The sequence below is a fragment of the Chaetodon trifascialis genome, chromosome 13 (assembly GCF_039877785.1).
Source record: "Chaetodon trifascialis isolate fChaTrf1 chromosome 13, fChaTrf1.hap1, whole genome shotgun sequence".
Lineage (NCBI taxonomy): Eukaryota > Metazoa > Chordata > Actinopteri > Chaetodontiformes > Chaetodontidae > Chaetodon > Chaetodon trifascialis.
The window spans coordinates 19,768,221-19,793,156 of record NC_092068.1 but is presented as its reverse complement, the minus strand read 5'-3'; the positions used below and the strand labels follow the sequence as shown (position 1 = coordinate 19,793,156).

Below are 24,936 nucleotides of genomic sequence, written 5' to 3'. Positions count from 1 at the left end.
TAAGACGTTTATTGAATTTATTTCAAATAATAATGAGAGCATTTTGAGCTCGTTTTAGCTACAAGATATTTGTTATGTTAGTCTGAAGCTGCTTAATTTGAGTAAATAATTGTTAAAGTTACCGAAACACGAGAATACGCGTTAAACGGCAGAAGCAGATGACACCATCAGCATCGTTTCTCTTTGGCACGTCTTCAAGTATAAATGAACTAATGTGGTCCTCCAGCGCCGCCTATCGTTTATTATGGTCTCAGTTTTAAACCAATCACAGTCAAGTTTGCTGACGGAATCTCAAAGCACAGGAAACCCTCCCTGTCGATGATTGGCCATTTCCTTTCTTGTAGCGCACTACATGGGGGTCTTGCCAGGGAACGAGGAGGGAGGGGATATTTTAATGGCCGCCAGTAACACTACAGAATGCAAAAAGTCCGGATTATCCTCTATTTTTAGACTGTAATAGTTACGGGTGCGTTTTGGCCGCTTGTCTTCGGTAACGAGTATTGATCTGTGGACATATTCGGATTGGAGATGTGTTTCTACCGCTCTTTCTACTGCATTGAACAGACTTTATCCGCTTGATTTGTGCGCGAGTGGGAGATCAGGCCTAGCCGGCTGGCTAAAAAACAAGCGGACGTTTAGCTAGTCGCCGGAGTTGAAAGGTAACAGTTTATGATGCTATTCTTTTGTACCCACGGTGACTTTTAAACCTTAATATCTGCATTCAATTGTATATGTTACATTTCTTATTCACATTTTAAATATACGATTTCTCACATTTGATGCCGTCAGGTATGAAAGGGGGTTAACGTTAGCATAGTTTAGCAGTGTTGAAGCTAACGGCTAATTGCTAACTTTATAGTAACTTTACAGTCAGGAGCAGGCCTAGCTAGGGTTAACAGACGTAGGTAAGTTAAGCGTCCTGTCAGCGTGACGTTAGTTATTGTAATTAAGCCAAAGTTTTACTAAAGTTAATCCAAGTCGCTCCATTTTCTTCGCGTATTGCTCAGATACGACGAATAATGTTATTCGAAAGGTTTGCCGCTTGAGCCAGCGAGCTAGCCATGCTAACTTGATGGGCTATTAACCAATAGTTGACACATGACTTATGAGCTAACCCCACGTTAATTAACCCAACCTTGCCAGTGTGATTTTTTTTTTTTTTTTTTTTTTTGGTAAGATCACAGTCCATAACGTTTGCTTGTATTATAACATCGTGCAGTGCTGGGTTATATTTAACGTCAGACACACATTAGTTGAGCTGTGCCTGACGTTTGGACAGTAATCTCGACGCTTGAGTGGTATGTTAAATGCTCTCTGCATCTCTTCTCAGGGAATATGTAACATAAAACAGCCACCATGACATCTAGATTCGGTAAAACATACAACCGCAAGGGCGGGGAGGCCAATTCGAAATTTGAAGAAGTCTTCTCCAATAAACGGCCTACTCTGACCACCAAATGGGGGGAGACCACCTACAAGGCTCAGTTGGGGGCCAAAAGGCCTCTGCTAAAACCTGAAGTCGCTGAGCTTCCCAAGAGGCCCAGGCTTGAGGACAGCGACAGCGAAGACGACCCATTTGGGTTTGACAGTGATGATGAGTCCAAAGTCAGTGATGGTGATGAGACAAAGACAGCTGCAGTGCAGGATGGTGGGACAGCCACCATTGTGACTCCTGCACAGGCCTCTGCAAGCTCAGCAGCCAAGTTCACTAGTGAGTAATCAATATAAAAACGAAATCCACTCGCTCACACACACACACACACACACACACACACATATATACATACATATCTATTTGTTAGAGTTTGCCTCTGCATAATTTCACAACAGTTAATTTACTATTTATAGTCTACCTGTCATTATTTAGCTCTGCTTATTTATTTAATTGATATGTGTGTGCTAGCTATTTTGACCATATGCACTTTTCTTCTCCATTCATAGGCAAGGGAACATCTGAAGTGAAGGTTGAAAAAAATAACCTGCCCTGGTTCAAAAGTACATCAGATAGCAACCAAAAACCTGCATGTGTGGCCTCTTTGTCAAACACAGTCTCCTCTGATGCTCAGAACTCCTCAGTGTCACAGAGGCCCATGTCCTCCTCCCCTGCTATAGACACCACGCTTAAACTGTCCACTGATGCACCGGGTGGTAGCAGAGACTTCCAGACCTCTTCCTCTTACGATGGGCTCCCATCAGAAGAGATGAAAAGTGCTGAGTTGGAGCCTCCACCAGAACCAGTTGACAACATCCCCCCTTCCCCATTTACCCTAAGGGCCTCAAACTGCAAGAAATACCAGCGACCTGGCAGGCCTAACAAAATGTCCTCTGAACCTTCTGAAAACAGCAACAAGCCCACTGAAACAGCGAGTGCCCAAGATAAACCCAACAGTGTCCTTTCTGCTAGTGCAAGTAGTACTGCTGCCAGTGTTAAACCGGCAGCCAAGCCCGCAGGCAGGGGTGGTGGGAGGGTACGGGACTACACAGTTCTGCACCCTTCCTGTCTGTCTGTGTGCAATGTCACCATCCAGGACTCAATAGAGCGGAGCATTGATGAACTGGTCACCCCAGCTGCCCCCGCTGACCTTGGAGAAGCAGGCCAGATGAAGAAGAAGTCAGACGCTCCCCCACCCAAACCTACCCGGTAAGTCTTTTCTATTTCTGTCCGTCGTAACAGTCTGCGTCATGGGCAACATTTCATAATCGTTTTATCGAAGATGGTTATTATTCCACTGTGGGGATGGATGATATGGACAGAAATAACACCCCAACATCATCTGATAGTTTGGCAAAATTGATTGTAGTGATATTTATATGATATCAGAACTGTATCATGCGCACACAGTAAAACGAGCTAACCACAATTAATGAACATCACCTTTTGTGTTGTACTTGACTGGGTGCTTATTCACACACATTGGCTTTGAACACCTTGCCTTTAACTTCACTGGACCCAACATTAGGGTTGAATCATATGAAATATAATTTGGTCAGGCATTCATATAGACATGTGAAATAAAAGACCTGTCCGTAAGCTCCTGATATCAGACATGGCATTGTTAGACAGTCTCTGTAGTTACAACATGGAGTCAGACTTGAAGTGATCTTAATGTCTAAGTTGTTTCCTGATGATAGTTTGAATTTTAATGAAACTTTGAGATATGCACACTTGTGGTTTTTGTCAAGCGGATCAGTTTGAAACATTACAGGAAAGGAGAAACTTATTATAAAAGCACTGGAAGCTGAACATATTAGTAAACAACAGCAAGGCTTTGATTCATTGTATGTGTGTTAGGTCCTATTACTGAGACTTAAGTCTGAAACAAAACTCAGAATTGCAAAGTATAACTGAAAGGCATGTCGAGCTTTAATAATCAGCCAATCCAAAGACCGTTCTGACTGTGTTCATAATATTTTCAGTCATTTTTCAAATAAAGATATAAAACATCTGCTGGTGCAAGCTTCTTAAATAAGGATTTGCTGCTTTTCTTAATCATTTATAATAATAAATGAAGAGTTTTTGGGTTTTGGACTGTTGGTTGGATTAAAGAAGCAATTTGAAGATTTCGCTTTGGGCTTTGGGAAATTGTGATGAGCATCTTACACAGTTTATTTGCATGTTTTTATAGACTAAGCGATTAATTGATTAATTGATTAATCGTGAAAATGATCTCGTGGATTAACTGATAATAAAAATTCTCATTAGTTGCAGCCCTAAACGCTTAGTGCATACATTTAGATGGCTATGTTAATATCAGAATCATTGTATACAGTGTCACATTACCCACTCTGACTGAATTGACCTTGAATGATAGTAAGAAGAAAATCATTTTCACTTTCAGTGTATAGGTCGGCTCTTTGGAGACACTGCCATTAGCCTGTGTAGTGGTTATGGTCCATTATACTGTATGTCTATTATGTATCATGTTTTAATGGTTTCTAAACAGTAACATTGAGTTGTCTTTTCTGTTAGTCTTCTGACTTTGGTGTTTGTTTGTTCATTGAGTTGTACAAAAGTTTGGATACGTATTAGTCAATCTTTTGTTTTTTTTTATTAGTTTAACTTCAGTGGCTGCTTTTTGTTTTGCTTGTCCTGCTCCAGTTTCCCTCTCTTTCCCACTGCCTTAGCTAAAAAAAGAAAAAGAAAAAAAAACAGTAATACAAACAAACAAAAGACAAATCCTCTGACTTTTCCTTCCCAGGTTCAGACCCACTCAGACAAAGACCAAGAAGACCAAGACTGAGACCAAGCTAGAGTTTTTTGGCTTTGAGGACAAAGAGGACCAGGAGGGCGAGGAGGGTCCAGAAGGTGGCATGGCAGGCAAGAGTAGCTACAAGATCAAATACTTTGGCTTTGATGACCTGAGTGAGAGTGACAGCGATGAGGAGAGCTCTCAGGCCAAAGAGAAGAAGGCCAAAAAGGCCGCCGCAGCCTTGGCTGCTCTGAGCTCCAGCGTGGACAGCCCGCATACGAGTGACTCTCAGGACAGCCAGGCCAGCAGCAACACAGGTGAGCTGATCCTTAACTCACAGGGACATGGTCATCTAAACCATGTCAATCCAGTCCATTCTAGGGCTGTCAAGATCGGCCAAAATTGAGGTGCTGTTGGATTATTCGCTTGTTTCAGCTTGACCTACATTTCATTTTTATTCAAAGTGACGTGTGCAGAGTTCCCAGTTGGTGACGGGCCACGTGTCCTGAAAGATTTCAATGTCCCAGACAAACTGGAGAAATTCTGTTCAGATATTATCTGTGTTTGTGGACTCGATTTCTCATGTTTTTTGTCTAAGTGAATAATGGAGACTACAATTACTGAAACTGGTCCAGTATCCAATGAGAGTGCTACAGCTGACATCCACAGAAAGGGCTGCAATTTAAACCATTTGTACACCGTTAATGTACATCCACTAAGAGTGTTTTGCCATTGACAGACTCAGAGTATTGTTCTAATCATCTGACAGCATTATGGAAAGGATCCCTGCAGACATGGACCTTTTTGATGAAGCATAAGATGCGTTTAGTTTAACCAGAAATGGCCGCTGTATCTCTGTTCCAACATTCATCACTGACTCTGGTTTGGTTGAAATAAAACTGAATCAGGAGAAGAGCAAGAGAGAGGGCGGACATCAGAGAAGCAGCAGGGGGAAACATCATGTAGAGCCAGAATATTTTCACTTGACATTATGACCAGAGAGATTTAGAAATGTCAGACTTAAACAGATTTTCCTGAGTTAAAAAAAATGAAAGAAAGAAAAATGTAGTTACTGGACAACCCAAAGTCTGGTTTTGTGAGTCTTGTCTGTCATGCAGTGCATCCAGTGGATCCACTCAGTGATTGAATATCGATTGTGATTAATTGAACATATTAATTGGCAGAGAATCGAGAGTCCATTCGCATATCAATGCTCGTCTTTCCAACAGATGCTTTTGACTTCTCTGATGACTCCAGTCCTGGTGGCACCGAGGGACAGAAAGGACGCTCAGGGAAGCCAAGCGATAAATCCAAGGACATTGGACTCAAAAAGATCTTCAGTGGACCCAAAAAGGTAACAGCGTGCTACAAATGGTGTGTTTCTCTGCCTGCTTTTACTAAAAGTAAAATCTAAGTTGCTTTTATGGCCCTCCTTTAAGTCCCAGCGAGACTGATCTTGGGTCTGCTGCTGCTAGGCTTTGGCATTATTTTAAATATTTAAATAACATTTACATAACAGAATAAAATTAGACTGAGATAATGGCACAGAGGAGAGTACCAGAGAAAACCTAAATGTGTTTGATTGTCATTTAATTATTATGTAATTCTGTGAGTCTGCAGTAACGTGTGCTAGTCTACAGCTGTAGACTTGAATCTGAAGCCCACATGATTGGGTTAAATTTGGGTTCAGTAGCATGTGTTACGTGATGTTTCAGTATGAAGGGGCTTTGAGTATTACCTCCTGGTCAGACCCATTTCTATCTGACTAACTTTTATTTGTGGTATTATTGTGCAATGCCCACATTTGCTCTGCTTTTCTAAATCATGTTTTACAGTGGCTTTGGGTTATTTGTGGTCTGTCTTCCTAATTCTGTGTTTACTGTTTCTACATCATCGACACAACTCTGAACGTTGTCTTTGCGATATATAATCGAGTCGCACAGTGTGTCATTTTCAGTTTTGCTTCTGTGCTGCTTGGGGACTGTTGTGCTCCACTGCTGAGGCTGCTGTTGTCTCAGTCTATCACCATGATTGCAGTATGCAATATTTATGTGTTCAGCCCCACTAATTCACAACAATACCTTAAGCTTTGTGCAAGTGTGGTTTATGGAGATTAACATGAAGTGTATTTGTGTCGTCTTTGTTCGTGTTGGAGCTTTGAGCTTTGGCTGTCTGAACATTTTTGCGGTGATGACAGTTGATGTCATATCAGGTGTTAATGCTGTGCCTCTGTTTAGCTAACTAACAAATTCTTCTGTTTATTGGCTTCCAGTCCCCTGCTAAAGCTGTGTACAATGCTCGCCACTGGAACCAACCTGAGCCTGAAGAGATTCCTGTGCCTCCGCTGTCTCGATCTCAAACTGCTCCGGTAAGATATTGCTCTCTTAGTGGTTATGGGGATTGTGTGAGGCTTTATTGTGTCTGTGTTTAGTTTGTTTGTTTTTTAAGTGCAATAAATGCAAACATGATTGACTTTCAGTGTGTGAAAAGGACGAATTTGTGGTGTTTAGGTTTCTCGTTCTCCATTAATTTTGCTCAGAAAGCAGGCAAACACTGTTGCATGGTATTATAGAAAGCAGGTGCTAATAGCTAGCACCATTTGTTTACAGAATTCCCCATTCCCTGCTGTCCACAAGTCAGGATATTGTTTATTGGTCTCTTAGTAGTCAACAGTTTGCTTTAATTGCTCTAATTAGTCTCTTTCTGTTCACATGGAGTTATTTTCCCAGACAAGCGAACCTGGGTTTACTTGTGTATTCTGTGTTGAATTGCCCCCATGGAAATAAGTGTTTGTTCAGATACAAGCTAATCAGAGTCTGGCAACTGAGATTTAAAAGTTGTTTTTAACTTTGCACTACCTCGTCTGACATCTGTTAACAACGCTTATTAAAGACTTGTGTGCTTAACAGACTGTTCAGCTGTGGTAAATTTTGCGGACATGTCATTACACAGATTTTGTTACTTGAGTATGAGCCCAATTTCTCTGCCTCTTTTCCTCCTCAGGCCATTTTATCGAGCAGCAGCAAGGATAGCAACTCCCATAAAGATGATGGTTTGTTTAAAGCTCCTCCACCGCCGCCCAAAGTCATTAAGTCAGAGACCATCCCCACGCGACTCAACCAGGATATTGTCACGGCCCTCAAATGCAGGAAGGAGCACAAGGAGGTGAGTCCAACTGGGTGGGGGGCGGCACTGGCTTATTTGTGCTCAGATTTTGTGACATTTGTTTGCATGCTGCGATGAAGTAATATCTGCTTTTCATACCCAGCTGAGCTGCTTTCAGCCATTTGATGTAGACCAAACAGTAAAGGCTGAGCATTCATTTGATGCATGTCGAACTCCGTATTGTGTATTTGAACCCCAGCTTGTGTCGGCGGCAGCGATGTGGACTGTTGCTGTTAATTTAAAGTCCCCTACAGCTTGTGTCATTTAGAGATGGGCCTTCTGCCCCCCAGATCAGCCTGTTAGCCACAGATCCCCTGAGGTTAAATTGCTTCAGCTCAGCTGTCAGTACACACTGATGTTTTCTCAAACCAGGTCCTCTCTCCTGTGTCATGCTGAGTGCACATACAGTGTCACTGTTGATATCAGTATACACACAATTGCTAATCAGACCCCAACACTGAGCTTTATTGATGAGAGGTATTAGCACAGTCTGATGTTGCTGCTAATGGAACCACGATAGAGAAATTTAACAATGAGAACAATTCTGTCATTGTGTTTGTGCGAGTTGATTGTGTGTCTGGACAGATGCACTGCTTCCCAGTCAGCTCTAATTAACCTGTTCCCCTCCCACCAGCTGTACACGGTGGTGCAGCATGTGAAGCACTTCAATGACGTGGTGGAGTTCGGCGAGAATCAAGAGTTCACAGATGATTTTGAGTACCTGGAGACAGGGCTGAAGAGCAGCCAGCCACTCAACACAAGATGCCTTAGGTAAGTGGAATAAAACACTTAGTGCTGCCCTTTTTGTGGAGCACTCAGATGCTCTAAGTCTGCTCTGACATGCATTTCTTTTCTAGTGGAACATCGATGGTCTTGGTTTGTACCAAGTGCCTCACTGAATTGACTGAATGATAGAAGCTCCTGTCACCCAACGTGTGTTCATGTCGTCTAGTATTAGCCTCTTTACAATTCAATTAGAGGAACATCTGTTTTATTTGGTCAAAGAGATGCAGCAACATTTGGTTAATTAAATAAAACGGTGCAATAATAATTGTTGTTCTAACAGAGCAGCAGGTAGTGATGCAAAGTGAATGTATTCAAAGAGACCGTAGAGGATGCAAACAGCTTTTTGTTTTTGTTTTTTACTCCAGAAATTGTTCACATGCAGTGTCTGACCCGACACTGACAGTTTTGGCATTTCTGGATGAAAAATCATCCACTTCTGGAGTTCTTGTGGTTTTCATTTGATTGAAACAAATATTGTTTTTTTTAATTAAAGCAAAAATAATGAGCCCAATAGAGACAGGCTTTCTCTCTGCTCTCTGTCCCTTTCTATTTATGCATCTCACTTTCCACCGCCTGTTGGGATCGTATGCCAAGATAAAGCATGTTTTTTCTGTCGTCTGATAAAGCATATAGCCATTCTTTTGTGAAAATGGAAGAGGCAGCCTTGACTTTAGAAAAAGCTGCAGGGAGACCACCCTCCTTTTTCGGGATGTTTTCCAGTTTTTACATGTGCAGAATGAAGAGGGTGAAAAGGCAGAAATAGAAAGACAAAACCAAACTTGTTGCAGATGGAAATCACAAATGATTGTACTGACTTGGAAGTAGGCCGTGCCACATTCTGTCTCATTCTTTGCAGTTTTTAGCACAAGACTGATGAATATTTGACCCGGCATTTATGTAATCCTTCATTTCTCTTTCTCTTCCCCCTCACTGCTCCAGTATAATCAGCTTGGCCACACGGTGTGCCATGCCCAGTTTCAGGATGCACCTGCGGGCCAGAGGGAAAGTGGCGCAGGTCTTCAAAATGCTCAGCGATGCTCCACAACACCCCGTAAGTAAAACTCTTTGCCCTGCAAAAGATGCAGAGAAACGTAGTGAGAAATCTTGATATGTGTGCCACTCTGGTGAAATGACTGGCTTTGTGCATTACTCTGTCCAAAATGGGAATGCATTCTCACTCAAGGTTCAGTTCAAAAGGTTTGAATCTAGGTGAACCTTAGCTGGTGCACTTAGCTACTGAATAACCCAAAAGTAACAAAAGGGCAGGAAGACGCTGACTTCAATGAAACGACTCCATGGTTTGACGAGAAATGACTCACTGACACAGATATTTCAGAGGCTAATCCCCCAGTACTTTATTAATACATGTTTTGTTTTTAATGTAGAGTTTTCTGTTAGTTTCACAATTTTATGCCAGTCACTGCACAAGTCATGCAGACCTGTGTTTTTAGTCTGTACTGTCATTTTTTGTGTTAATCGTCTGTATTTTTGGCTAACCTTAAGAATCCACTAATGAGCTGCATGCTACAGAGCAGCTTTATAGAAACCAGAATCCTAAATGTAATGTTTGTTTTTATATCTCGATCAAAGTCTCTGCAGTATTTGGTTGTAGAGGATCTTAAATTTCCACATGCATGAAGTTATTTAAGTCATCATGTCCTTTTAATTATCATATTCAAGTCAAAGCCTTGAGGTGTTAAGTACAGTTTCAGTCATCCTCGAAGTGTCACCTTTGCTTCGTGTGCAGGTGTCCTTGGTAGCACAGACACACCGTTTGTGAAGCTAAGTTTCCTAATTTAAAGAACGGTGTAGAGATAAAGGAAAGGACATTTTTCACACTGGTCCAGGGTGTTCAAGCCATTGACCACCTCTGTATGCGCAACACCACCCACACCTCTTGGTAAAAGCTGGTCTCTCGTTCTATCAGAACCTTGCTCTGTGCACGGCTGCCCTGATGTACATTCTGAGTCGGGATCGTCTGAACATGGATCTGGACAGAGCCTGCCTGGAGCTTATGATCAAGCTGCTGGAGTTGGACCAGGACTACTCGGCCCACCAGGATCAGCTCACTGCAAAGGAGGTGGAAAAGGTCAAGGAGAAAATCAGGAAGCTGTGTGAGACTGTGCACAACAAGCACCTCGACTTGGAGAACATCACGGTGGGTTGTACACAGTAGTTCAAACAAGGAACCACCTTCATGATTCCTCTTCCTAACAAACTAAGCATCATAAATACTTCAGTAGCTTCAATGAAATTGCTTTTAGTAAAAGCCTAATATGTCAAATTGAGTACAAGATGTCAGTCTGATTTGGGTCTAATGCACCACGCTCTCTTTCACAATTCACTTGTTCCTGATCTGGATCTTTACTAAGCTCCTGTTTGTGGAAGATTATTGCATTATCTTCAATTGTTGGATGTAGCTTCACTTATCCTACTGATTGCGATCTTTGAACACCACAGTTTTATTTTTTGAAGTTGTTATGAAGAATGACAGGTGCGCTGACGGTTTTTGAGGCACAGATTAACTGGTCCAGTTACGTCTCATTGCATGCCATTGTTATGTTTAAGTGATTGTGCTATTCACATTCGGTGCTTTATTCTCTTTCAGCTAGCTTATATTTTAGGTGTAGATAATAATTATGAGTCAGTGGACTTGTTATGCAGGAATGCAGAGCGGTATTATCAAAGAATTATCACGAATGTCTTCATTATACATCAGGTTTCCCAGTGGGAGAAAGGTGTCATGCCAAGTACTGAAGTGTATGCAGATTTGCAAAGATACTGCAAGGATATTGCAGGTTTTACATGTTATTTTCTGCTGCAGACGGGCCACCTTGCCATGGAGACATTGCTCTCGCTAACCTCTAAGAGAGCTGGGGACTGGTTCAAAGAAGAGCTGCGGCTACTTGGAGGTTTGGACCATATTGTAGACAAAGGTAGGTGAGATGCAGAGTGTGTAGTACACAGTTGGTGATAGGTGGGTGGTTTGCAGCTCTCTACATTTATTCCTTTGTGCAGAGATCTGCTTTTCATATTCATGGAGCGTTCAGGAAGTGTAATAGTCATGTGCCTTGTGTGTGTTGTGTCGCTACAGTTAAAGAGTGTGTGCAGAACCTGAGCCAAGAGGACGACAAGGAGAACCTCGTAGCGTCTTTATGGGGGGCTGAGAGGTGTCTGAGGGTGCTTGAAAGTGTAAGTACTGTTCTCTGTCGAGTCGGGTTCTCTCTTTCACCAAAGTCGCACAAGTGACTCTCAAGGACAAGAGTTGTTCAGTGAGCGCTGTGAGTCGGTTGCTAACCTTTATTGTTACCTGATGAAAGGCTTTGTTTAAAGCACTGCAGCAACGGTCTGACTTAAAATGTCACTGTCTCCCCTCTTTTTCTGTGTCTTGATGAGTTTTTGAACCTTTCAGTGTACTTTACCCTCCATCGATTTTTATGTCTCTTTCATCTTCTGCCAACAGGTGACAGTGCAGAACCCAGAAAACCAGGGTTACTTGATTGCCTACAAAGAGTCGCAACTCATTGTGTCCTCTGCCAGGTGAGCGTCAGATCCAGCTTGGAGCTGTTATTGACTGATGCACACACGCTGAGGCGCTGACGATTATAACAACAATTCATTCAGTTTACCTTTGTACTTGTAACGGCGTGGTACCAATCATATTAAAGAGTGTCCTCAGGGTTTTTTACGGGCGTTTAATTTACATCTTCACCTTGTTTAAACAAAAGAATAATTAAGAGAGCACAGACCTGAAAGTAATACACAGTAATGTAACTAGCTCGCTGTTTACCATAATTGTCAACATCTTAGCCAATAAAGATTTGTATGCCTGCAGTAATATTTCTGTCTTGTGCACACACAGTATCTGTGTTTTTAAATCTCCTGCTCCTCATTGGTTTTTTCCTCCTCTTCTACACCCTTGAGCTTATTTTCTTAGAAAATGTCTCATTTCTAAAATTTCGCTTTGCTCTTCACTTTCTCTCATCAGTATGTTTTTCCTCCGTCTTTCTTTCATCAGAGCTCTGCGGTACTGCGAGGACATGATCCAGCGGTACAGCAGGGCTTTAAACAACAGCTCCCTGTCATTGTCGGGTGCAGCGCTGCCCCACTGCAGCTTCAGTAACGTGGGCAAGGCGGTGGAGGACTGCATGAGGGCTGTCATAGGAGTGCTGCTCAACCTCACCCATGACAATGGTACTCTCATTTACAACGTTTTTGCGTTTGCTTTTCTTTTACCTTTGTTAATGCTTTAATCTGGCATTTCCACGTATTAAGAGGTTGGCAATAATTCAGTATTATGGTTTATTGTTTGTCTGATCTAATTCATAACAATGAAGCACAGTCAGGGTTATTTTCTATGTGATTTTATGTACATTTGCAATGTTGTGATGTATAGTATCAGTATTGGAATATTTCTATTAATTTGCTCATATGAACTTCAGCCATATGGTTGCTTAACGGAGGTTAATGATGTTATTTCTGTCTGCAGAGTGGGGCAGCACTAAGACAGGTGAGCAGGAGCAGCTGATAGTAACCGCTCTGAACTGCGTCCTTCGAGTTCCTCGCTACATCCCCCAGGAGCAGCGCTTTGACGTGCGAGTGCTGGTAGGGAGCACTTGAACAAAACAAAACAACACCACTTAATTATTACGAAGATATTCCACCAACCTGTATTTGCTTTGTGTCTGACTGAACATGTGTTTCTTTTGTGTGCTCTGTTTACCAGGGTCTTGGTCTACTAATTAACCTTGTGGAGTACAGCTCCAGAAACCGCCACTGCCTGGTGGACATGGAGTACAGCGTTGATGACACCTGTCTGGAAGACAGCCTGATGCAGCCTGCTGACCCAACACAATCTGACACGGCTGCAACGTCAGCGTCAGCACCGCCGAGCACAGCTGAGACTCAGGGAGACGGGGCTGACAAGCCCAAGTCCTCCGGTGCTTTGGCTGCCCTGGTGAAGGTAGGAACCGTGCCAGGACTCATTAATAAATATTTCAGCCGTCATTGTTGGGGGTGGTTGTCTTGGCTCCAGGGAAGTTTGAAGTGAGGATGTGAGCAGAAACAGTTAGTGGTGAGCAGTCATGAGGGACAAACATCTTTGTTTTTACTGTTCAAAGAACACTTTGTATTGTATGAACAGGTGCACTCGTGATACACCTGTTTTCTCAGGGTGATAGATGAAACATCACTCTGGTATTTTCATGAATATGGATGATGCTATACTGCTGTATCATCATTCAAATTTCCCCTCGGTGCTTCGTTCCTTGCCACACAACCATAAGCTGTGCCCTTCAGTGCATCTTGAGTAAATAAGTGTGAAGTTGCTCACATTTGACGCTTTTAACACTGAGTAATAAGACTCATGCACACTCTTTTGTGGGTTTGAATTTAAAGATAAAAATGTCTTTTTATTTATGTGTTGCTTTATTATTGATATTACTTTAACCAAACTCTTTGCCCAACTGACTCATTAGTGCAAAGTTTTCTGGAAGCCTGAAAAGAACCTTTGAGAATAAATCAGTGATTAACTTTAAAATTACCTGTAACCTTCAAGACTTAACGGCTTATTTCAGAGGTTTAGGTATACCCAGTTGCTTTCTGACCTTGCCATGCAGAAATACCTTGACTGTCATGCTTAGCTGCAATTTTTTTAATTCCCTTTGAATTATTAAAAATCTTGTTGTGTTTGGAGTTCACAACTGTTTATTTCTTTCGAAATCCCAGCTCTTCCTGGAGAGGGAGCGCGCCGCCATCCTGGCTGAGGCTAAAACTGACGACCTCATCAGCGAGGCGCCCAAGCCGGCACTGGACCAAAGCGGGGAGTGGCAGGAGACATCAGGAGAGATCCAGTGGGTGGCAGCCGAAACCAATGACAGCCAAGCTGAGAAGAAAGACAATGAAAAGAAGGAGGAGGAGGATGAAGAGTTGGACCTAAATAAAGGTAGATTTTTGTGTGTATTTGAAGTTGTGTTTGTTGCATTTAAGAGGAGCTCTTTTTTTAGCTTTGGCTAAAATCATAATCCTGATAAATGTGGTAAACGCTGCAGTACTGATAACTGTATGACAACTTCATTACCTTCCTTGCTCCTCAACTAATTAAGCTTGTAGCAAGGAGCACTTATTTTTTGCATTTGGAAGTTCAGGGTCTGGTTTCTTGTTCAACTTTTGGGTCCTCAAAACTGCATTATCCCACTGGATATCAAAGCCTTTGAACTGAGTCTGTACTGCGCGTACCCGCTAGAGCTGAAACGACTAGATGATTAGTGATGGAAGGGAATTAAATTTGCAACTGCTTTGATAATCACTTCATTGTAATTTTTCACGCAGAATGACCTCGCTCATTTCCCTAAAGATTGGCCTTATTTTTATGTACCTGTGATAAAAGGATGAATTCACTTTTTAAACAGTTCATGCAGCACTGTGTAGCTGTGTTGTTCAGGTGGTTGAATCTAGTCCAAAAAGCAAAACGCCTTTTTTTTTTTTTTTAACTGTTCCTTTGTCTCCAATAAGCAGTAAAACAATTAGGACTTATTGGCACTGTTAGGGACCGTCACTGAATGTTTCAGCCACAGTGCAGTCTGGTGGTAATCGAGCAGTGAATTACAGCTACAAAGTCTTTCTCACAGGGAGGTTTCCAGCCAAAATGGATCCGTTCAACAGTTCCTGCTATGAGAGTTTGAGACAGTGTATCTGTAATTGTGAATCTTTTTCTGTCTCCCTTGTGGTTACTGTAGCTCTGCAGCATGCAGGCAAGCATATGGAGGACAGCATTGTTGCGTCCTACACTGCTCTGCTGTTGGGCTGCCTGTGCCAGGGCAGCCAGGTGAGAAACGCAGACACACACATGCACAGTATGATGGGAGATTTTTCCCCACTCGCAGATACTCATGTCGTTGCTCACCCATGTTTCTGTCCCTCTCAGATAAATGTGACTACTGTGAGAGAGCATCTACCTAAAGGGGATTTCTCCATCATGACAGAAATGCTGAAGAAGTTCTTGAGTTTCATGAACCTCACTGTGAGTATGACCGTCGACAAGCACCTTCTGTCACCGTGATGATGAAAGAAACAAGACATTTACAGCAAAATTAAACTGTGGTGCGATACTGTAGTGACAAATCCAGTTGATTTTCTTCTTAAAAGATGAGCCATCATTTTCACGGGATGAAATGCTGAGAGTATTGACTGAATTAATGTTTTTTGTAAACACCTAAAAATGCTGATGTGATCCGTAGCTTGAGGCGAATTGCATTGAAGTTACAAAAAGCCCTTTAATTGGACCCACAGAGCAAAAGCCCCATCTTTGTGCAGTGTTATGGCCTGGATCAAATAACTCCTGACTGCAGATTTCTGTTTAATTTCAGTATAATTGCACTTTTTGTACTCGCTCCGCACCTTCATTCAGCTCCCTTGTTAGGAAATCCTTGAATTCGGATAAAAACGGAACGCAGATTAGGCTTGTGCCAATTGCCGATTGAATCATGTGGCATCAGTTGAGGGGATAATCGACGTTTGGTTTTCCTGCGCTGATGTTAAAGCGAGTGTAACTAACACACATCAGTACTAAGATTTTATCAAAGTTATCTCCAACATCTGCAGCCTGCTGTGCATTTAGAGAAGTTTCTGGTGGAGCGACATGCTTGCCTGCTGAGTGCTGTTAATCAGACCAGAGGGATGACTGAATGTTAAATCACAGACCAGTCTGCCGTCTCTTTTCACGGATGTTCCCTCCAAAACTTTGCTCTGCACTCCAGGCGAGTAATAGACGTTACAGATATGATTTGGATTGTTATATTGAAGATTAAACTGAACATGATGCTGTGATATTGATGCACAAACAAGACTTGAAACACAAGGCGTGCTGTGACGTAAGCCCCCCACCTCCTCCTACTGTCAGCGATATCAAGTCACTACAATTGGACGATATGAAAATAGAAATGATCGCCCGTCCCTAACGTGAAGATTGAGGAATCCATACTGTAAACAGCTGTAAACCAGTGTCTGAAGAGGCTCTCTGATTGCCGCTCACTCAGTCTCTAGTGGGAGTGTGACAAAATACTATTCTGTGATCAATAAATTATCAATTAAATGTGATTCTTGTGTATCCAAGCAGTCACAGATGTGCATTTTGCGGCAGCTTTGAATGTGACTCATTGTGCCACTGAAGACTGAAACCATCTGTTTCAGAAATTTCCTTTTCAAGTGAACAGAAGCTCAAACATCCGCAGAAACGCCCGCTGTCCGTGCCTCGAGACTGTACTCTTGTACATGTTGGCATCCTCACACTCTTGTTTTTCTCATTCCGTCTCCACACACAGTGTGCAATGGGCACCACAGGACAGAAGTCCATCTCGCGGGTCATCGACTACCTGGAGCACTGTTAACAGACAGCCAGACGGCGAACTCACACTCTGCACATTAAAGGGATCCCAAGCTATTCTGGTGCCCCCCACCTGACAGGAGCTGCAAGGGGTCATTGGAGAGTCGGCAGCATTCCCTTGTTTCACCAGATCGCCCGATGCTGTGATCACTGAATTTCACAGATAAGGGTGTACGCTGATGTGAGTGTGTTGGTGTGTGTGTGTGTGAGCACACAAATAGAAAAGTTTCACTCCCTTTCTGGAGCACATCCTGAACCAAAGCCCTGCTAGCTGACGGACATGCAGTTCCTTCAGTTCCACTCAACTAACGCCACATTCAGAGCCCGATCGAGATGCCTCCTCAGGTTACGGGGAGTCGGGCAGAGGTTCGGCGCAGGTTTCATCGAACTGAAAGCAGATCTCTTCTTGAAACGTCCCAAAAGGTTTGACCGTGGTAGAATCTCCCGTCCGCTGCGGTCTCCATTCCCGGCCGCTTAGCTGGAGCGTAAACCTCTGAATCAAATTTTATGGGTCGTTTCATTTTAATCTCTGCTTATCCACATCAAAGCCAAGGGTGAAGTCATTGATCAGCATGAAAAAGCAATCATTTTTGTGGATGTTAGAATGATGTCTCAATCTGTAAACTTGTGTGGAATGAATTCTGAATGCATACATCCATCTACTTACGTGTTTGCAGTTGGCTTGAATGTTTAAGGGATCGAGTATTTTTAAGCTTTGATTTTTATGTTCTCATTGTGCCCGTTAATTTAGCAAACTGCAAGTTAGCAAGCTGCGTAGACCTTTTCGTGTTTTTAGTTTTTTTTCTTTTTTCCTCAAGGGCATTTTTTAAACCCAAATTCTGAATTCCTTTTTAAAGACATCGCGTGACATGCGGACATCGTGACGATCGATAATGGCACTTGGAAATTACACTGTTGTGAATTTTGAATTTCCTTTTGACCCATTATCATTTTGGTCATATTTTAGTTTGTCTATATTATTTAAAATCAATTAATTCAAAAGTGACATTATGCATTTAACCTCACAGGTATAACAGACGTGATGGATTACTCAAAAAATGGATGTTTGTGCTTCCTTTTCAATTTGTAATGAAGTTCATTTTTGAAAAAATGTATTTAATTTAACGCCTTCTCCTCCTTTGTAAATGCAAAGTGTTCATCTAGCGAGATGTCATTTGTGTCTAAAGTTTCTCATCGTGTTTCACTCAAATACATCCCATGTGACAGAGCTCAGTGGCTCGACATAATACGTGTACCTGACAGATTTTGCTTTTAATTATGGTTTCGGCTTAAACTTGCGCAACAATTCGTCATCAAAACAAAAAGATGCATTTAATGAAATAGGAATTCAGATTTTTATGCCCCTTTTAATCAACGTGGGGGGATTTCCTGATCACGTTGCGTCTGTGTGTCCAGCCACATGTAGCTTCATGTTTTTACTCATCGTATGATGATGTTTCTGCATTGGGCATCATGCATTAAGCTCCCATTTATTTATTCTTTTGTGGTGTCATTTTACCTGTAATGATGCACATGAACCTTTGCCTCCGCCTTGTACTGCTCACATGTACGATCACTGATTTGAATGACAGCCATACCTGTATAAGCAGATTAGTTTTATCTGGTTTGTAGGGCTGCAGTGAACATGACTGCAACTGTGTTTACTGTTAATTACTTTGCAAAATTCTGGTCTGAATGGAATTTTAGAATGTAAATACTCCTGTACATAGCGGTTAATGGACATTTAAAATGCTTAGACTACTTTTTTCCCTGAAGCTGATATTTTTATTTTATACAATATTTCTGAGTTGTCATTTGGAAAAACAAAAATCGCAGGAAGAGGAAAAAAAAAATGTTTGTACCCGTTTCAAGGACATTGTCTTTGGTTACATGTAAATAGTTGTATCTCAAAAAGGAAAAAAAAAAAGTTGCTACTTTCAGTACACTCCCTCCGTGTTTTCTTTCATTTCCAGACTTGAAAGTTGAACCTTTTCATGCATTCAGAGCTACGGGAGGGAAACACTTTACCAAACAGAAGTGATGTTTAGTTTCCTTTTGGAATTCATGTGTGCATCAGCCTCAGAATGCTTAACTCTGTATTCTGGCCTGTCTGTGTCTGTAACCCTACGAAGCTCTGTGTGTGTGTGTGTGTGCGTGCGTGTGTGCGTGCGTGCGTGCGTGCGTGCGTGCGTGCGTGCGTGCGTGCGTGCGTGCGTGCGTGGTGAGAGATGTCTGTCTCCCTGACAAACTGCCTGGGATGGAGTGCAAGTCCAAAGAGTGGTCGGTATACTTAACAGCACTCAGCGGTGACAGTTTGTGGACGCGGCCCCTCAGCTTGACTGACTGCTGCATAATGGAAACAAAAGATTCTTGTTGCAGTTGCGAGCCGAGAGTCAAACTTACAAATAGCTCGGGGAGCCTGGGCGATGCTGTGAAATACTATCTGGCAACGCTGATTTCGCACAGGCGACAGCTGTGTCAACCGTGATACAACAAGCGGGGACAAATGCAGGCTTCAAATCTGAAAGACAGGATAACACCTTAGGTAAACAGCGCAGTACCACGTATTTATGTCTATGTCCCGTTGCACAACATGCAAATATGTGATTACGCTGGGAGGTCGTGCAGACTTAAATGCTAAAGAGGAGGAATTCTGTATGTAAATGACAGACATCTCTGCCTTTCATCCACCTCTATACATTATACATGACGGCTCTTCAGTTGTACCAAGTCAAAGGCGGAGAGCAAGCGAGCACTCCCCCTGTGATGAACAGTGGCGAGGAAGTGGATGAGAGCAAACAGAAGGAGGAAAAACGCAGCATTTCCGATATGTTAACAAGATTGATAGGATGTCCTCCGCTCAGAGAGAGGGCAGAGGGGAGAATGAGGGAGGAAAGGATGCAGAGCACAGGGGATTAACGTTTCTCACCTGTCAGTCAAAAGCCCCTCAGTGAAGCTGCACAGCCTAAAGGGGAGAACAGCCGCTGAATTCACCAGCCTCCCCCAGCATTCATCCCTTCATCTCCCCGCGCGCCTGTCCACATTTCCCCCTGGCTCGACTCATTTGTCACTTCATCCTCGCCTCTCCCCTGTGCTCACGCTGTTTTACTTTTTCATAACCTGTTGTCTTCTTGCTTCCCGCGGCGCTGTTTATATGAGATCCACCCCAGCAAAAATGATCTATTTAACACCGTGTGACTCCATTTGATGTTTTATGTCACGCCTGGCGTTGCTGTGAATAGAAAGATTGAATGGGAGATTAGTCTACAGGTGTACATATTGTTTTGTTTGTCTTTTCATCTTCCTGCTGTTTCCTCTGAAGGCAGACGAGGCCAGAGTGCCACTAGGTGGTGTGAGTACTCAGCCTCTGACCGCAGAGCCTGAACAGCTGAAGTGAAGTGCGCACACCCACACATGTTTCTGTGCACTGGCGCACACACAAGTATCTTCTCATCAGTGGTGTTGCCTACTGATTCCCCCTCAAGCCGTAAGAACTCTGCTGTCTTTGGAGAGATAAATGCCCTCATCTCACTGAAGCAGACACACACACATGCCCCAGAGAGCAGTGGAAGAGGCTGGGCAGTTACTTCGCTGACCGTCAACACCCTTGTTCAGTAAATTTAAATCAAGCTGTCACACGATGGAGGCATTTTACTGCCTGCATGTGCCAAGTCATGAAAGGAGAAGAGAGCGTGCGGAGCCATTCATCTCTGACATCTGTAGAGCTCTGGGTGCTTTTGATGACAGTTATGTGGGATTTCTAAAAAAAAAAAAAAAAAAAAAGGACTCCTCCTGGCTTTTTGCTTTCAGCAAAGTTTTATTCATATCACAGCATCTCTTATGTGTGTTTAACAGATGTAATTCTTCAAGGGTTCACCTCATTCTTCCCGCCTCTGTTAGAAGATGAACTGGAGGGTTTAGGTGTAGAGAGAAGCAGGTTTTTAAACAGCACTGCACCTGTTTCTTCACTATAAATACTCCTTTGCTATGGAAAATGTACACAAGCATCGTCAGCAAATGTTCACAAAAACTCCCAGAAAAAGCCAAAAGTGTCTCAGTACTTTCAGACTTTTCTTTGTTTTGCTCTCATGCTGCGTTCGTGTCATGTCAGATGGACGGGAAAGATGGGCTCCCATGTCAATGACATGCGAGTGTTCAACTCTCAGAGGTCAGGACAGTTCTGTGACTGCAGGGTTGCTCATGTGAGAGATAAAGATAGTGTGTGTTAACACTATATCCACTAAATTTGGGTTTAATTACGTTGAACAAGGCACTTTGGCTGGTGTGAGATGTTTGCTTGGTTTTCAATCCAACTCAGATATTGGAGCTTTCAGAAAAGAGTCTCAGGCAGAACCACCGCTTGGCGTGAGACGCTATCTACAATTCAAAACTCATAATTATGATGACTGATATATGACATAAATGCTGCATGAACCCAGTGGTTCCTATTGAGGACATATATATATTTAAAAAGTACTCACAAATATGTTTTTTTAAAAAGGCAATTTTCTAAACAACCAGGACGCTGTGGCTGTACTTTGCAAATGTTGTTCAAACAAGGGGGAATAGTGCACTTGTATCAAGTATCGAAAGTAGAAGCACTCACTATGCAGATTGTCCTCTTACAGCGTTACAGTCTTATCATTACTTATGCATTAACACATGAGCAGTATTTTAATATTGTAGCAGGTCAGGGTGGAGCTAATAAGCTGTGTATTCTGTTGGCACATTTCTAACATTTTTTAATACAGCTGTCAAATCTGTCAAATGTAGTGGGGTAAAAAGTGCAATATTCTCCTCTGAAATGTAGTCAAGCAATAAATATAAAAAATACATACATATATATATATTTATATACAAAGCAGCATTAGGAGATAGTTGTATTCCAGCACAAGTAACTCTTTGTACTTTCCACTGCTGCTGTTAAACCAAGAACAACTGCTTTCCCTCTAACTCCTGCTCTTCAATTTGTACGTCAAGACAGATTAAGTCAGAGGGTAAACACTGAAGCTGAACTGAGCATATTATCTTGAAACTACAGAGGAACCGAGAGCCAACTGTGAGCATCACACTGTCAACGGCATGAGGAACTTTGCTCTTGACCACACTGCAAGCCTTAGATTATTTTGCTTTTACTACAAAGGATTTATTCAAACAGTTCGTCCACCGCTGCTGCCCCATTCTGCTGCCACAGCACACTTTGCTGTGCTGCCTAAATGGATGCTTTCACTTGTCTTGTTTACACACACACACACACACACATTTGCAGGTATGCACACAGTCAGTCAGGCGTATAAAAAATACACACAAGCCTGCAAACTGCTTGCAAAAAAAAAGGCACAACAGTAGGTACATGTGCACAGCGTCAAATGTGTAAACACACTGCCGTAAATACACTCCCATCCTAACAAAACAAAGCTAGTTCACGTCCCTCTCTGCTCATACATGTGCAGGTAGCTCCTCTTGTTTAATCTCACCCCTTAAATCATTGAGTGGCAGGGCGGAAAGACTCACCAGCCCATCTGTATTCCTGGATGTGCGTGACCTGCACTCTAACGGATGGGCTTTGTCCACAGGCGAGCCAGATGAGGAGCAGAGCAGAGTGGTAGTATTACTACCCCACACTACTTCTGCCCTTTGCTATTCTCCACCTCCAGGCTCAGTCAGCCTTTCTGTCTGTGGTGGGAGGGTGGAGGCTCATGAGTGTTGTGTGGCTGGGTTGCTGTTTTCATGTGTCTGCTTATATCTGTCCATCTGTGTGTGCGTGCATTAGGCCTTGAAGCAGTGTGTGCGTGTCTATGTTGTTAATTTGAGACGGACATCATTGCAAGCTCCTTCAGCTGAAGCTCTTTGGTCAGCTGCAAAACGTTTCATGTCAGTGCGTAAATCACAGACATGTCTGATCCTGCATAAACACATTTACGGCATACATTCATGAGGAAATCCCCGCATCACGGCCAAACACCCTCAGACATTCACAAATTAGCCACCGGAAAAGAACTTATCTCTGATGTTTTAAATTTCCTTTTTCTTTACAGGGCTGCGTCTTTGAAGGATTGCTGTAAAAGGAGATGTGCGTTGGGTTGTAAGACTAAAACTCAGGGACACTTGCTCATTCACAGCATCTGTGTGCGCGTTGGCCCAGATCATAAGATCAAGAGAAAGGAATATAAGGAATATAATAATAGCAATTATGGAGACATGTAAAGATTTATCTCACTGTATACACTATGATTGTTAACTACTGCAAAGTTAGAGCCAGCCAAGCTATGCATACAACGTTTGCACACTGTCAACGCCAACGTTTTTGCCTTTTTTTGTAGGCTGATCCTGCAGACTTAAAGGAAACATAGTGAAAGAGCTTGATGGCATGCAACAAAGAGCCCTGGCCGCTCCGACTTGAATCAGGCAGTTTCAGAGTATCTTATCTTAGATATCATTATCTTAGAGGTATCTTAGATCCCCACCCATGCACTTAGAGTTTATCCTGCCATGTTTAACTGAAGCACATTTATTTTCGCAGGCGATAGTAGATAATAGGGTAGAGCACAGTTCCAGGATTTCTTCAGTGGAAGATTATTTTTGTCTGCTGGGGCTAACATTTTAAAGGGGTGCTCCGGTGATATGGAATAGCTCTTCTATAAAGTTGAGGGAATCACAGGAGACATTTTTTTCAAAGGAGTGGTAAAAATCAATGCAGAGGCCAATATATCCTGACCTTTAGTCCCTTTAGTCCCTATGCATCTAACTCCAAAAACACTGGATACCACACTTACTAAAATGCAACTGACAGCAAGAGCAGGCAGAGATGTTCAAGTGATGAGGCCTATAGTCACACCAGAAAGTGGTAAAGCAAAATTCATCCATCTGTCTTTGTGCAATATTTGGTTCTCAAAGCTTGGCGATATAGCAACAATTCACAAGGCTAGTTAATGAACTAGTGTAGCTGGAGAGCTAACGGCTAATATACTAGCCAGCCTGGATCATTCTCACGCTAGTCAGTCACAACAGCTTTCCTCCCTTGAATCTCCCCTGACATTTTCTTCTCAGGATTATACACCAGTTTCATTTGATAAAGACTCACAAGCTCATTAGCTTAGTTGCTAAACACCAGACAAGGGGCGTTTATAACCTCATTAGCTTAGTTGCTAATGGTACAAATATGTTCACAAGCTGACAGTTAGCTAACAAGCTAATTAGCTTCATTGCTAATGTGGGTCAAATAAGCTCACAACCTCATTAGCTTGGTTGCTAAAGGTATAGATATGTCTACAAGCTGACAGACGACAAGCTAATTAGATTATTTGCTAATGTGGGATGAAGAAGCTTGTTAGTTTTGTTACAAGCAGGTCAGGAAATTTATTTAAAATATCTATTTGTATTATATAACAGTCCTCTTTTGTAAATGTCTTTTTTCCGACCTTTTTTCTTCCAAGAAACTGTGTTGCATACTGTGACAGACAGGTGACGTGTTCATAGCTACTAGAGAGCTAACCTAAGCTAATGTAATGTCCAGCGTGACAGTAATCATTCCATCAGCTTAGCTGGTGTGAAATCATTTCAGCTACCTCTGAATTTGTGTGAGATAGCAGAGAGACAGAGGGACTGTCTGTTGTTTTTCCTGCTTGTTGGAGGAACTTCTGTCAAGCGAGGGCCCAGTTCAACACCAACAGCATGGCCAACAGGTTTTTGCTGTTGCCTGTGCGGCTTACTGCTACAATCTGTACCAATAAAATGGTTTTAGTTTTTATATTTGAACTCTATAAATTGATAAAACTCACATCTGATGGAGAAAATCTGTTTGCAGTAGCCATGTTTCACACCATTACTTTCTCCCCCTTTCCTTACCCCTCCAGTCTCTCTCTCAGTCCGTCTATCTGTCTCTCCACCACTTTTCTCTGCCATGTTCTTTCGTCTCTCTTACATATATTTTTCCCACTTGGACTGGCTGGTTTTGTTGCTGGAGATCCAAGTGATTAACTGCCAGTACGAAGCATTTGAGGGCATGCCAGCCCAACTATCAGAGACCCCCGTGGCTTCAGAAAAGCAAACCAAAACACCAGCAGCACAAGCCTCTTTAAAAGAGTTTGAAGACCTGTTTTTTCTGATCTAATGGCCCCTGTGATACTTCCCTGGAGGCTGGAGTTCAGCTGGGCAAAACTTTCAATGCAGCACTAGACGAGGTGAAAAGGGCTTTTGATGCTGAAGCTGCATTTGATGGCAAAGTTTTGGTTGTATTACGCATTAGCAGTGGCAATATCTCCCTGATGTCATTACCCTTACACCCAGATAATGCAGAGAGAAAGCCTGCTCACTAAAGGGACACTTAACGAGGAAAGACAAAATAGCTGTGTCAGACAATGCTGCTCCAATTGGCAGATTTTTTATTTTATTTTTTGTCTTTTGTGTGTC

General features: G+C 42.5%; 1 protein-coding gene across 1 annotated transcript; it reads left to right on the top strand.

The window, feature by feature from the left end:
• Window positions 1-357: 357 nt before the first annotated feature.
• wapla (WAPL cohesin release factor a) lies at window positions 358-18,472 on the top strand. Its single transcript, XM_070977376.1, has 20 exons — window positions 358-659; window positions 1,331-1,711; window positions 1,942-2,641; window positions 4,200-4,507; window positions 5,420-5,544; window positions 6,463-6,558; window positions 7,194-7,355; window positions 7,990-8,126; window positions 9,081-9,192; window positions 10,069-10,299; window positions 10,966-11,077; window positions 11,236-11,333; window positions 11,605-11,681; window positions 12,160-12,335; window positions 12,631-12,746; window positions 12,868-13,104; window positions 13,869-14,085; window positions 14,879-14,967; window positions 15,067-15,162; window positions 16,463-18,472. Exons 2-20 carry the CDS (start codon window positions 1,357-1,359, stop codon window positions 16,526-16,528), a joined length of 3,510 nt encoding a protein of 1,169 aa, XP_070833477.1. The 5' UTR covers window positions 358-659; window positions 1,331-1,356; the 3' UTR covers window positions 16,529-18,472.
• The last annotated feature ends 6,464 nt before the right edge of the window (window positions 18,473-24,936 follow it).

Coding starts and splice junctions, on each gene's coding strand:
- wapla (XM_070977376.1), top strand. CDS start 1,357: ATGACATCTAGATTCGGTAAAACATACAACCGCAAGGGCGGGGAGGCC. Junction 9,193..10,068: donor GCGATGCTCCACAACACCCC/GTAAGTAAAACT, acceptor TCGTTCTATCAG/AACCTTGCTCTGTGCACGGC. Junction 11,682..12,159: donor CTCATTGTGTCCTCTGCCAG/GTGAGCGTCAGA, acceptor TTCTTTCATCAG/AGCTCTGCGGTACTGCGAGG.